Source organism: Arachis hypogaea, chromosome 15, assembly GCF_003086295.3.
Source record: "Arachis hypogaea cultivar Tifrunner chromosome 15, arahy.Tifrunner.gnm2.J5K5, whole genome shotgun sequence".
In the NCBI taxonomy this organism is placed as follows: Eukaryota; Viridiplantae; Streptophyta; class Magnoliopsida; order Fabales; family Fabaceae; genus Arachis; species Arachis hypogaea.
This window is the reverse complement of record NC_092050.1, coordinates 116,981,150-116,994,673: the sequence shown is the minus strand read 5'-3', so window position 1 is coordinate 116,994,673 and position 13,524 is coordinate 116,981,150. Positions and strand designations below refer to the sequence as shown.

The following is a 13,524-nucleotide window of genomic DNA, read 5'->3' as shown; positions in this document are numbered from 1 at the left end:
TAGGATCAATCTAACTTGAGAAGATTGTTGGATTGTGATCCTATAATATTTGGAAAAGGTAAGAACCCTAACCCTTTTATGAATTTTTGAGATCTTGAGTTTAGGGATTAATTATAGTGATATATGTGGGTTAGATTGTATATTGCTGGTGTAAAAATCAAATTGGAGGTCGAACTGGTGAAATTGGAACTCATTTGAGGAAATGGAAGCTTGAGATCAATTTCGGAAGCTAGGTTCATTGGTGAGGGGCTGAGGTTGATAGCTTGTGGTGCAGGGAACCCTTGAGGTGTTCCGAGTTTATCGGGAAATCACCCAAGGTATGGTTTCAGTTTGTCGTATCTAAAATATAATGTGTCATGAAAACTTAGGCTAGTGACTGTAAGGTAGAAATCGAATTGTTGATGTTGTTGATTGGTTGAGATGGATTATTAGGTATATGGTTAATGGTTTTGGAGGTTGTGATTGATGCTCTTATTAATGATATATGTAATTTGTCTATGATGTTGATTGATATGCATAATGGTTAATGAATTTGAATATCATTGAACTTGAAATACTGAGTTGAGATTGATGAAAGTGGAGGATTGGTAAGTTGTGAGATGAATGAGGAGGTTGAAAATATGAGTCGGGAGTGTTTGATGCTGATATGGTAAGGTTTGGGTTGGTTTTTAAAATGTTTAGAATTGGTATGTTTTTTAAAGTGGAGGTTTGTAAAGTTTAATGAAAACTATGATTTTGAACAACTTTGGCGGAGCATAACTTGGCCTCCGGACCTTTGATTTTTGTCAAATATGTCTAGAAAAAAGATTTGGTCCGAGAGGTTTACACCGCTCGAAGAACGGAGGAAAAATGTTTTAAAACAAGAAAGTTATGTGCGATCAAAGTTTGGTGTGCAAAACAGGGATTCTGGACTTAGCAGCTTTTTGAAACTCCTGCTATGCACGCGTACGCGAGGAACACACGCGACGCAGCCATTGGACACTGTCCAAAGAGCTTGTGTACGCGAGATGTGTGTCGCATATGCGAGAGGTACAAATCTTACAAGGACGCGTACACGAAAGGTGACACGCGACGCGAGAATACGCTACGGGTTGCGCTCCTCGCGTATGCGAGCAGGGGGTCACGTACGCGAGCCCCTGTTTTTCCAAAACCTTGATTTTTTATTTTTAATGCTTTCTCCAACTTTCAAAACCCAAAGTCTGGTAGGTGAATTTTGGGTAATGAAGTACAATGAGGGTTGTGAGGAAGGTAACTTATTGATGAAGAAAGAGGTGAATTAATGATGATAATGGCGGAAGTGCTGTTTATGTTATGAGTCGGATGACTATATTGATAATGAATTATGGCTGATTATGAATACATGATTATTGATTGATTATATGATTGTTGCACTTCCAAATATCTGAGATACGAGTTTTCCTGGGTGAAAGTAGTGGCTTGCCACCACGTGCTCCAGGTTGAGACTCGATACTCTGCTGATCCTATGTCGTAAGTGTGGCCGGACACTTAGACCTCTTCGGTGAGCTTGCCCCGTGGATATACAACAATGTGTGTTATATGATTATGAATGTTTATGAATTGAGGTTTGGAGATGCGAGACAAAGGCAAAGTCCAATGGTTAGCTACCAGGACTTGTCGGGTTGGCTATATAACCGACAGATGAGACTTATCAGTCATAAGACAGGCATGCATCATATGCATCTATATATATGTATTTACTTGGTATGTTTTGTTTGGAATGCCTAATTGATTGCATAAACTACTTGCTACCTGTTTATCTCTTGTACCTGAATCCTAATTGGGATTTCCTTGCATGTAATAATTGTGTTTGAAAAAAATGATTCTAGTTAGTTGCCTAATTTATTTTTGGTTTAGTTATATTATAAGATTAAATTATATGTCAAAAGTTCTAGGATCGCCTTCGGCTTTCTCGAGACATTATATGTTAGAGATGTGGGCACTGTTACCATGCCTGAGAACCTCTGGTTCTCATCCCATACATATTTTGTGGTTTTCATATGCAGGACGTGAGACACCTCGCTGAGGCATGCTGGAAGCTTCTCACAGCGAAGACTTTTGTATTTTGGGACTTATTTTTGGCTTATGTAGATACTTATTATCTCCACCCCTTATGTATATGATGCTTGTCCCTCTTAGAGGTTGATTTGGAGAAAACAGGTTTTGTAAACTATATTTTGGGTCTTTTGGGTTCCTTTTGAATGTATGTATATATGTATATATATGCTTTGGCCGGTTATAACTTCGCGAGCTAAGTCAGAAGCTTAGTTATCTGTATCTTGGAACTCTCCTCTTATGTTAGATATAATTAAGTGTTGCTTTATTCTTATCCTCCTCGGTTTACGTTTACCGCTAACGTTGACGTGAGTGTTGCGCTTTATCGTTTAACGCTTTTGTTTTAATTTTCCTTCAAAGGCTCCTAGATATAAATCTTTTTCAATTATATATATATAATTTTACTTTTAGATGTCGTAATACCTCACCACCTCTATTTTATGACTTAAGCATAAGACTCTGTGTGGTAGGGTGTTACAATAATGTTATCGTGAATATGTGTTCCTTGATGTCATGTTCTTTTTTTTTTATTCTTTTGCAGTGTGTGTTCAATATGTTTTGGATGAGTTGGATGAGGGCTATGATGATGACGAGGATGAAGATGACAAAAGATTATAGCTGATTTTTTAGGATGGTTGAACATGATGTATCAATACACTTGTGTTTATGTTTTGAATTGACTTTGTTGTTTTTAGTACTTTTCTTTTAGTTTGATAACATGATGAACTTGTTTATTTTTTGAAATACTATTAATGTTCTAATACAAGTTTGATTTCAACTGAAAATTAGATGAAAGTTTGTCTTGATTAAATTTATATTTATTTTGTATGGAAACAGGTTTATTTTGTGTTAGAAAAATCTAAAAAAAAAATATCTAAAACAATTTTTTTTAATTTGATAAGAATATAGCCACGCTTTAAAAGCATGGTAATAAGTTTATATAGGCACACGAATTAAGAAGTATGGCCATAGTTCAAATTTAAATACGTTTAAGAAAGTGTAGTTGTATGTCCATCAGAAAACATGTTTAGAAAACGTTACTATAGGATTATACATAAAGCTACACTTTTAAAGTGTGGCAATAGTTAATGGTGAGGCAACAAAGTAAACATGGGCATAGCTCAATAAAAGCGTGCCAATAGAAAAACCGACACACTCACATATGTGACCCTTGCAATGTGGCGGTAGCTAAAAAATCGTAGCCACAAGCTGTGGCTATATTTTTTTCTCACTTTTTGACACATTTAAAGTGTGACAAAAGCTTATTTTTTTTGTAATGTGAAAATTAAATTACAATTTCATATAACTGCTTAGAATTTGTTTGCAAACTCTTAAAATATATTAGTACAAATTTATTTGTGTATTTCAGTTAAGCTATCTCTATTTCAAGTGGTGCAAAAATTATTTGTTCGTGGTTTAAACGCTTAAAGTTTATTTATAAGTTCATAGACAATTAAAGTATGTTTCCTTTGGCAGAAAATTTATTATTGATTTTATTATTCAATTCGTCATCTGTTTGAGTATTATTAACTAATAGTTTTGGGTTGATGGGTTAGATTTGGTCGTTTGGGTTGGAATTGCGGTGATTTGGGCGACGGGAATAGGGTGGGGTTAGCGTGTTGGGAGATCTGTTTTAAAAATTTTGTAATTATCATTTCTCTCGAGAGTAAATTTGTCATGAAATTAAAATTCTTAGGAGAATGACCATCTTAAAATTTATTAAATGTGAAGAAAAATTTTGAAAATAAAAGATATCGAAGAAGATTTTGATTTTAGGCAAAAGTATTGAGTACCGATACTTTACTATTATTATTATTGTCCTTGTAGTATAATATCCAATACGTATAATCGCTAGTGAAAATGAAAAAAAAATGAAATATACAAAGCTTAAAAGGTCACACTTGTAACTTTGTAAGAGAAGCAGCTACTGATGGGGGCTAAGAATCCTGTGTTTCTGGTTTAATATCTTCACCTGCTTGAGGTGTATGGATGCGACTCCTGAGGTCCTCAAACGCCTTCATGCTCTCTGCATCGAAGCCACCTGCAAACTGAAATAGAGTTTCCCCACCACTGTTATTTTCTGGTTTTCAATTTATTCTGTTTTCAATCGATAATATTGAATAATTTTTTTAGCCAAAAGTAATAAGTACGATAATCAGAACATGTTTATTTTTATCCTGTAAATTAAACAGAAGTTTATTAGATTTTTTTTTTAAAATTTGACACCTATTTAAACGAAAAATGTGTATGTAATAAAAAAGATGCTCTAAAATAATAAAATAAAAATTAATTATTATTAAATTTATAATTTATATTATCTATTAAATCTAATATTTTTATTTGAAAATAATTAGACTCTTATTTTTTTTATTTTATTAATTTTCATATTTTAGAGAAGGTTGATCGATATGTAATAAACCTCTTCAGCACATGTAAAGTTGTAAACAAAGTAACAAACACGGAAACAAAATAAGCTATGATTACCTGATGGACACGGAAAGCAAAACGAACACCTTGCAGTACCAAAAACTCTCTTGTTGGTTCCTTCTCAGGTCCAGATAATATATCAAGCTCTGACGCCACACGTTTCATGTACTTCTTTGCCAATTGCACTGAAGAAAGCTTGATCTGCAAATGTGATGTTTATCACTTAAGTTATGTGTCAAACGACCATCAAACCAAGAAATTAATTTAAAAATAATAATAAAAAGATAATAATACAAATTTATTTTTTTAATTTAATATTTATAATTTTTTATATGTAATATCTATAATTATATATTTATTATATCTAAAATTATTTATTTATTTTAATAATAATTAAAAATATAAAATAAAAAAAATGAATGCATTAAAAAATGTCAAAATAAAAGTAAGTTATGGCACCCAAATTATAGCTTCCAAATATTATTTTTGTTGAAAAGGATCTATGTACCTATGTGTTAATTATTTATTTTTGGTAGATTAATATTATGCGGATAGTGCAAATCTGTATACGGCTACACTTGCAATGTATTCCATAAATATATTAAACAATGTGAACAATAGATATATTGGATATTCACTTTACTAGGTGTACGAATGATTATTCTAATATTAAAATTTAAATGAATAATTTAAAAGTATAGTATATTTTTATTTGATTGATTTAAAATAATTATTAGTTAGCTAGCATAACCCTAACTATAATAGCAATGTGCACATTGCAACCCTACATATTGCATGAACTGTGAACTACAACAGAGACTAGCTAACATACCTTGCCCACCACTCCAGAATCCATGAGCCAGTTTACAGGGATACCAAATTCCCTGTACCGCGAAATAGCCATATCTCTTGTGCGTAAGAGTGCATATACACTTTGTTCAACTCTGAAGGGACAATAACAAAACATTCAGTTTTCAAGCAAGATTGATTTGAATTGATTCATCTCAGAAAGATGCATACTTCTCAAGCAAAGAATACATCTTCTTTAGAGCCGCTTCGCACGAGAGTTTGGGATCATCGACAAAGGTTGAGACTTTATTCTCCAATTTCATCAGATCCTGATATTCAAATGCTGCTTCCCTTAGTGCATCGGCTTTCCCTTCAGGCCAATCAAAGTGCTTCAGCACAGCTCGTTCATCAACCTTGGCATAACACATAAAAAGAGTTAATAAGAAAGTGATATATCATGCTGCATGATTATTTCCATGTAGTGGTTTTACGGGGCCTAATATTAATTCGAGTAATGATAGAGAACCGACTTTTTTCCGCCAAAATTAGCCAATTTTTTTATAATTATTTTGTTAATCTTAAATTCTAAACTCTAAATCCTAAATTATAAACCTAAACCTAAAGTTGATTAATATCGGCTAACAAGAAGTTGTTCCTTGTACTTTCTCTATTAATTCTTGATGCTGCAATGACACATTATATGTATACCAGGAAGGAAAGTTCCTCATCTAGCCAGTTCACAAAGGCAACAAGGTCTTCGATTTCGGAAAACGATGCTGCTCGAACTTCAGTTGCCAAGGACATGACAAAATCACCTTGCGATTCTACATCAGCTTTGACCTATATCCCAAAAAACAAAATTTCAAAATCTGTTCTGACTTCAATAAGAAAGTAGCAAAAGAGATTAAAAATTTAAAAGAAACAATCCTTGAACATACAGCTAAGAGGAATGATGATCTGTTCTCAATTTCACCAATCATGTTGCTCCTTGCATCAGACGCATTACTTGTTGAAGAAGCTAACAGTGATGAAGTATCCTTCTTTGCCTCTCTTTTCATTAATGTTTGATAAAATTCGACTAGCTCTGGAGCTCGGTGAACTTTGTCGCCATCCATTGCTCCTCTCGATATGCTTCCTGGTGGAGGAGGTGGCGGTGGTGGCAGTGGAGCACCTGGAGGAGGAGGAGGAAGAGGCGGAGCAGATGGTACTCCGTTAGAAGGAGTCAGCTTTGTGCCACTCGGAAGACGACAGGCTGGTTTAGGAGGTGGCCGAGGTATCCTAGTAGGCCTTTTCTCAATCTCTGCAAGCTTCATCTTGCTAATGCTTTGTGTGTCAACGCTCTTACCATCTTCAGATTGATCATTGGTACTGCCAGCAACAATTGTCTTCTCCTTTATTTGAGTTAGTTTCGGTGGCAGAGTTATAGACCTCTCTTTGCTCATACCACTCAAACTTGAGTTATCGCCAAATTTTTGTGCTCTTGCTTTGTCAGCTTTTTCTTTGATCTGTTTCTCCCTGGCTAACGCCAATTTGTGCCGGTCTTTATACGCCGGATACTTCTCCTCCATTGATCCCTCAACTACTGACTTAGACATCAACTGGAATGACGTTGCAACAGAATTCAGGGAATCATTATTGTTTGGAGTTCCAGGAGAATCAGGATTATTTTCCTGATCCCTTAGCCCAAATGTAGTGATGGCTACACTATCGCCTGCGTTTCGCAACATCAAGCTCTCCAGCGGACCCCTCGGCTTAACTCCCATACTCATCCTTCTTGGAGAATTTTCCGAAAGAGATCGAGCCGGCGAGGAAAGAGTACTACTATCATCTTTGGTCTTACCCCATTTCTTCAACTTCTGCATCAAGCCAGCTTTCTTGCTAAGGCTACTATATTTGCTAGTAGAGCTATCAATTGAGGTGTTGTCGAAATCTTCGCTTCCTGGGGAAGAAGGATGGGAGAAGTTGCTGTCTAGATCAGTGTCGCCTTGGCCGCGTTCTGATCCGCCGGCGTATTCTAGCATTAGCTGCTTAGCCTTCTCTTGTGATTTCGGGCTGAGGCTTTTGCTGAGGTCGCGAGCCGATACTTTTCCTTGGGGTGCTTGATAGTTCCTGAGCTCATATCTCAAGCACGCGTTAACCCAACGAAGGTATACCAGCTCTTCTACTTCACTGAACCTATTTATCTGAAGTCCTTCTACTTGCTTTAGAAGATCTTCATTTGCATGCCTCACTTTGTTCACCTCTTCTTTTACCTTGGCCACCATTTCACTCTGCAGGTAACGTTCTTGAAAATAAGGTTACACTCATCATAAAAACGACTAAAACATATTCGATTTAATTCAACATTTTCACGAAACACTTATGCAACCTTCACAATAGAAGATTTCAACGAATTTACATAGCTTTTCAAAGGAACTTTCTTCTGAAATATTATATGTTTCGTTAAATAATAAGATCAACATTGATGAAACATAGTCCAATAAAGTGCAGAAGGAAGAAATGAATTTAAACATTACATTTTGGCTTAACTATTATTTCTTTTATATTTTGGTTCCTATATTTTCATTTTGTGCTTTTGGTCCAGTAAAATAAAAAAATGGCTATTTTAATCTACAAAAATGATATGTGTATACTAAAATTCAGCTACCAAATCAGTTATAACATGTGTTGTTTAACTCATTTTCAATGTAATATTTTGTATTTCAACACATATTCTACATGAGTGGTAGATTTGGTAGTTGATTTTAGCGTATACATACCCACCACTATTTGACGTGACACACCAGTATTGATTTTCTGTAAGGGGCATAGTTCAAGACAACACAAACAAAACAGACATGTAATTGTGCATGATTGATTTTCATTGATATTTCGGGTGCTTTCAGCTGGGAGTTCTTAGGTTTTGGTGATTCAAAGCTTCAAAAATATGAAGCTGTATCTTTAGGACTCTAACCTCTGTCATAGTCGAGAGCTCAGCGACTTTGGATTCGGCCGTATTGAGTTTAACGGTCAATTCTCGCTTCTCATGTTGAAGCTCTTTGTTTCTTCTCTTAAGCTCCACCACTTGGACCTCTAAATCGTTCGCAGCTTTGAGTTTCTTCTCAATTTCTGCATCTTTTCTCACCGCGTCTTCTTCTTTCAGCTGAAGACCAGAAACTTGCTGCTTAAGCAACAGCAACTGTCCTTTTGTTTGGTTAGCTTCAAGCTGCATCTGCCTCTGTAGCTCCTTGATTTTGTTTCTCGCTACCTCGAGTTCTCTTTTCGCCGAGCTTCCTCCATTCGCAAGCTCTTCTTGAAGCTTCTTTCTCTCTGCCTGCAATGAATTGATCTTAATATTGAGCATATCGATTTCTACTGTCTTGATCTTCAGCTGCCTTTGTAACTCGACGATATCCGATTCTTGTTCCTTCAGTCCATAGTATTCGAGCAACTCTCCTTCGAGTTTCACTTCTCTCTCCTCCAATTCCTTAACAAGCATTCGCAACCGATCTAGCTCGCTCGCATTGTTCGCCATCTCTAGTTCATAAACTGTGTCTTTCTCGCCTCGTACGGGAAACTCGATCTCTCCCGATAGGAGATGTTCAAATTCTGGTAAAATATCATCTTCGAAGTCGTTAGCTCTGTTAATTATGCTGCTGATTCGCTTAACCTCCTCTTTCTCCTCTTCCTCCTCCTTTTTAAAAAAACCACATCCAAAGAAACAAAGTTAACAAAGATAAGGAAAGTTCTTATTTGGCCAATTGATATGAACATGAAAGAGAGTGCATTAATAAAAAAATACACTTGATTCCGTTTTTTAATTAGTCTATTCTGTTTAACTAATCCAAGAAAACTACACTAATTTTTTAAAAAGTTATTATCATTTCATTAATATAAGATTGATTATTTTCAATTAAAAACATGATGATGTTCTTCTTTACAAACTTACATCCTTCTTATCGAGCTCTGCTTCTTTGCCCTCACCTGGACGCTTTCTACTTCTTGCTTCACCATGTTCTGAGATATTAACTCATAGGGTCAATCTTATAATCCTAAATTCGACTGGCAACAAATATGAATCATGAATCCCAAAATATTATTATTTAAAAGTGAAAAAAAAAAATTAGTGAATAAGAAAATCAAGTACCTGATTTTGAGCCTTTAACATTCAGCTGCTTAACTGTATATGCTGCAAGTGAAGCAGCAACTACAAGTCCTAACCTTACTATCATGAATCTTTAGCTGTTTGAAATACCTTAATTTTGCATCGATAGTTTAAACACGAAACCCATTTCAAGAACCACCCTCCACCACCCATTTTCCAGAACCTCCATAACTGAAATTTTCAAACCATTATATGATAGAGAATTAAGTTAAGCCCAACCCATGTTTAGAAGATTCATTTATATGAATAATATTTCAATGGCAGATACACACAATTGGGTTTATCATCTTATCAGGTTTATGAAACTTCCTAAGAGAAACAGCAACCACCAATAACTAGAGGCCAATGTTAGTCCCAATAAATTGACAAATATATACATATATATACATATTTTAATGTTTATTTTTTTCTCAAAAGGAATATTCATAGTTAAAGCCAGGCAGAAGAACAAGACTGAAAACGACTAGTGACAGTAAAATTAGAAATACAGACATGTTCCGCAGTGGCTTTGTTATTTGGTGGTTTGCTTATTCCATAATTCTTGATTTTAAGGTTAATTCTACTTTAGTATTTTTTTTTTATTTTTTCTAAGATATTACTGAATTAGTACTATAATGAGAAATGTGTTGTTCTGTTTCTGTACATCATTTAATGCAGCATTCACACATGATTGATATTGTATATTTTTCAAACCAATATCCTCCCATGCATTTACATATTATTGATAATTAATTTTATTTATTGGATTTTTTGTTATTTAGTATTTTATTTTGTTAAAATTTCATTAGTTAATTGGGATGTCTTATACCGAATAATAAGAATGATAATAATTTGATGTGTCTGAATTTTAACCATTCAATCTATCAAATTGATCAAGTAGTCATCAGTCTGTGTCTGAAAACAAAATCAGAAACAGGCTCTAATAACTATATATGTATTATGCATTTTCATTAATGAATAAATTTAAGTGTATAATTTATTTGTAAAAACATTGAATATAAATAATAACTTTGGCTCTCAATAATTATTTTCTTTGTTTCCATAAAAACAAAGATATAAAAGACGTTATGACAAAATAAAATCTAATAGAAAGCTTTTGTGTTCTTACACTTGACAGAGGACCCACAAATAAAATCTCATAATCAAGGGACTTCTATTTGTCTGATTAATGGGAATAGAATAGAAGTTTTCTTATTTATTTTCGGAACAGGTGGGTCCAGCAGCTTATCGGCAAGGTCTAATTGGGTTTTAACTGAAAAGAAATAAGAATTGAGGATAGAAAAGCTAAATACAGAAACCAAGATATGATCAAGTAAAGTAAAGCGTGAAGTTTTACTCGGTGGACTAAAGCAAATGGAAGCTATTGGACATTGGCAAGAAAGAAAAAGAATGCAAAAGGAAAAGTGCCCGTTCCATTATTATGTTTCTTCCCAAGTCCACATCACATTGTTAATCTTTTTGGCATTTCTCTTGAACTAACATTTCTTGGTTGTGGTTGCTCAGTTGTTTAAGGAGTATGTATTTAAAACTGAAATAATAATAATAATAATAATAATAATAATAATAATATCACATATAAATTAAAAATAAGTTAAATAATACATATATTTATTCACAAATATATCATGATTATAATAGTTAATTTAATAGCTATTTTTTGTGTATAAATAATAATAATAATAATAATAATAATAAGATTAGGATTCGTGTGTGTAGGAAATTTTCTGCTGTAGTATTTCTTGCTAGTTGCTACTAAGCTTGACCAACTTAACCATGTTGTCTGAAAACCCAGAATTGTCATTTCGCATCCGTTCATCAAAAACGACAGAAAATTTCCCCAAACACCCACAATCCTCCAAATCAATGCAAAAGCATAAGTGGATGGTATTACAGATAGAAAATCGTATTATAGCATTGACAAGTAGAAACATATACCAGAAGACAGGTAGACGAAGCCATTTGTTGCCTTGCTGGTGTGGGCCTGACAATAAAACGTATACCTGTGTTAGTGTGTATGCTGTAAACGAAGACAAGAAAAAAACCCGAAAGAATTTCATTTTTCCTTCCTACAGAGCACAAACAACAAAAAATTAATTTTAATGAAGTAAAACTTATTACACGTCCAATCACATCCATGCATTTATATGATCATTTAAATTATTAATATAAAAAATAATTATTAAAATTAACGATATAACGATATATAATTAAATACTAGTATATTAATAATGTATTCAAATTAAATTCAAAAAAAAAATGTCTAGGCTAATAAAACTTCTTCCGAAAGATAAGGAAGATAAAATTCTCAAAAAAATTATAATCGTCATAAAAATAATTAAAAAATAATTTTTTATATGGATAAATTAATAAAGTAGTATTTAAAAATATATTTTGTTAACAAAAAAATTTTGAAAGACACGAATAATAAATAAAAAAATGTTAGGAGTTAATAATTTTTTATTAATGTCAATATTTTGAGTTAACGTCTTATTTTTATACCATTGGAGTTTAGGATTTAGGATTTAGTATTTTTGGTTTAGAATTTAGTCTTTAAAATTTAGTATTAGTCAAGTATTGAAAAAAATAATAAATTTTATTAATCATGTAACATTGCTCACAAACAAACTACTCAAAAAGAGTAAAAAATGTAACTAAAATAAGAAAAAGGGATTATATTTTCATAAGTCGCAAATAACTTTTGTGTAACACGCTAATATTCAAATCCTTATACTTGAGTCATAAGTCAATGATAATAAGGTGGTACGACTCTCAAGGTAAAATTATGATATGTACATATGTATAATTGCAGGAAGTATATACGAGAAGTCTGAAAAGGAGTAAAATAAATTGCAAATGAATAACACTCTCGCATCGATAAAACTGAAGATAAGACGTATTCGAAAAGCGATATAAAGTAAAACATTAAAGAATAACAGAATAAAGATAGGATATAAATATATAACATAGTAAATAGCCACTAATCGCGACCTACGAAGTTTAGGCCGGCTAGGGTTACAGAATTTAAAATAATTTGATAACAGTATCTCCTATCTCTCCCAAAATATACATAAAGGCCTCTATAGGCAAGTTTTCAAAAGGAATAAATACATAATATAAGTTTTTCAAAACAAGTATAGAGAGAGTCTAAACAAAATATAAACAGAGTGCGAATTTCTTCGTCATCTCTCAGATGAACTACAGCTCATTGCTGAGTACCTGGACTTGCATCTGAAAAACAAGAGATATATACAGAATGAGAACTCCCGACCCATGGGTTTTCAGTACGGTAAAAGTGCCAAATAAATACAATGCACTATAATAAGAACTCACTAAGCATCTTAAACTTTCTTTCATCAATTATTCACCCTAGATTTTCACTAATCCATGAATTAGGCAACTGTCTTATGGGATATTATGTCTAATTCAATTTCTCATCTTTCTCAACTTTCCAAACTTTTCAACTTTCAATTTATTACAGTATCATAACCAGAACCAGCACTAGCCCTCACGTCAACCAACATCAGCATGAGGGACCTCTCAGTTGTGCAAACACAAGCAATACAAACAAGTAATTCAAATATAGCAGTTAGCATATAATCATGTAACATATTCAATTATAATTAGGCAATCTAAGTACAATTAAGCAAACTCAAACAATTCAAATATATGCAAATAATGTATGCCTGCCCTATGGCCAATGAGCTCATATGTCAGTTGTACAGCCAAGCCCGACATGTCTGGTAGCTAACCCGGATATCATCTCTCAACACGAAAGAAATTCTTAACCTTCTAGGAGGGAATCCTCAACCTCCCATTTAGAGAGAGACTACAATGTAACGAGAGGGAATCCTCAACCTAACTAATTCACACCACAGCTAGGAATCGAATCGAAGGGAATCCTCAACCTTCTCCATTCAATTCCCTGATGTAGCAAGAGAAGGAATCCTCAACCCCGCTTGCCCATCGTAACAAGAGAGGTAATCCTCAACCTCTTCTTTTTCATTACAGCAAGAGAGAGAATCATATATCTCAACTTGCCTATCCGTGAGTGGGTTCCAACCACCGTCCTCACCATCTCAATTTGAAACTCA

General features: G+C 33.8%; 1 protein-coding gene across 1 annotated transcript; it reads right to left on the bottom strand.

Moving 5' to 3' along the window:
• Positions 1-3,843: 3,843 nt before the first annotated feature.
• Positions 3,844-10,079, bottom strand: LOC112750519 (protein CHUP1, chloroplastic). Its single transcript, XM_025799280.3, has 9 exons — positions 9,416-10,079; positions 9,218-9,285; positions 8,243-8,962; positions 6,228-7,559; positions 5,998-6,129; positions 5,521-5,702; positions 5,333-5,444; positions 4,558-4,701; positions 3,844-4,121 (listed from the first exon to the last, which is right to left on the bottom strand). Exons 1-9 carry the CDS (start codon positions 9,498-9,500, stop codon positions 4,011-4,013), a joined length of 2,886 nt encoding a protein of 961 aa, XP_025655065.1. The 5' UTR covers positions 9,501-10,079; the 3' UTR covers positions 3,844-4,010.
• Positions 10,080-13,524: the final 3,445 nt, after the last annotated feature.

Coding starts and splice junctions, on each gene's coding strand:
- LOC112750519 (XM_025799280.3), bottom strand. CDS start 9,500: ATGATAGTAAGGTTAGGACTTGTAGTTGCTGCTTCACTTGCAGCATAT. Junction 7,560..8,242: donor AGCTCTCGACTATGACAGAG/GTTAGAGTCCTA, acceptor CGTTACCTGCAG/AGTGAAATGGTGGCCAAGGT. Junction 4,702..5,332: donor ATTCTGGAGTGGTGGGCAAG/GTATGTTAGCTA, acceptor TCACATTTGCAG/ATCAAGCTTTCTTCAGTGCA.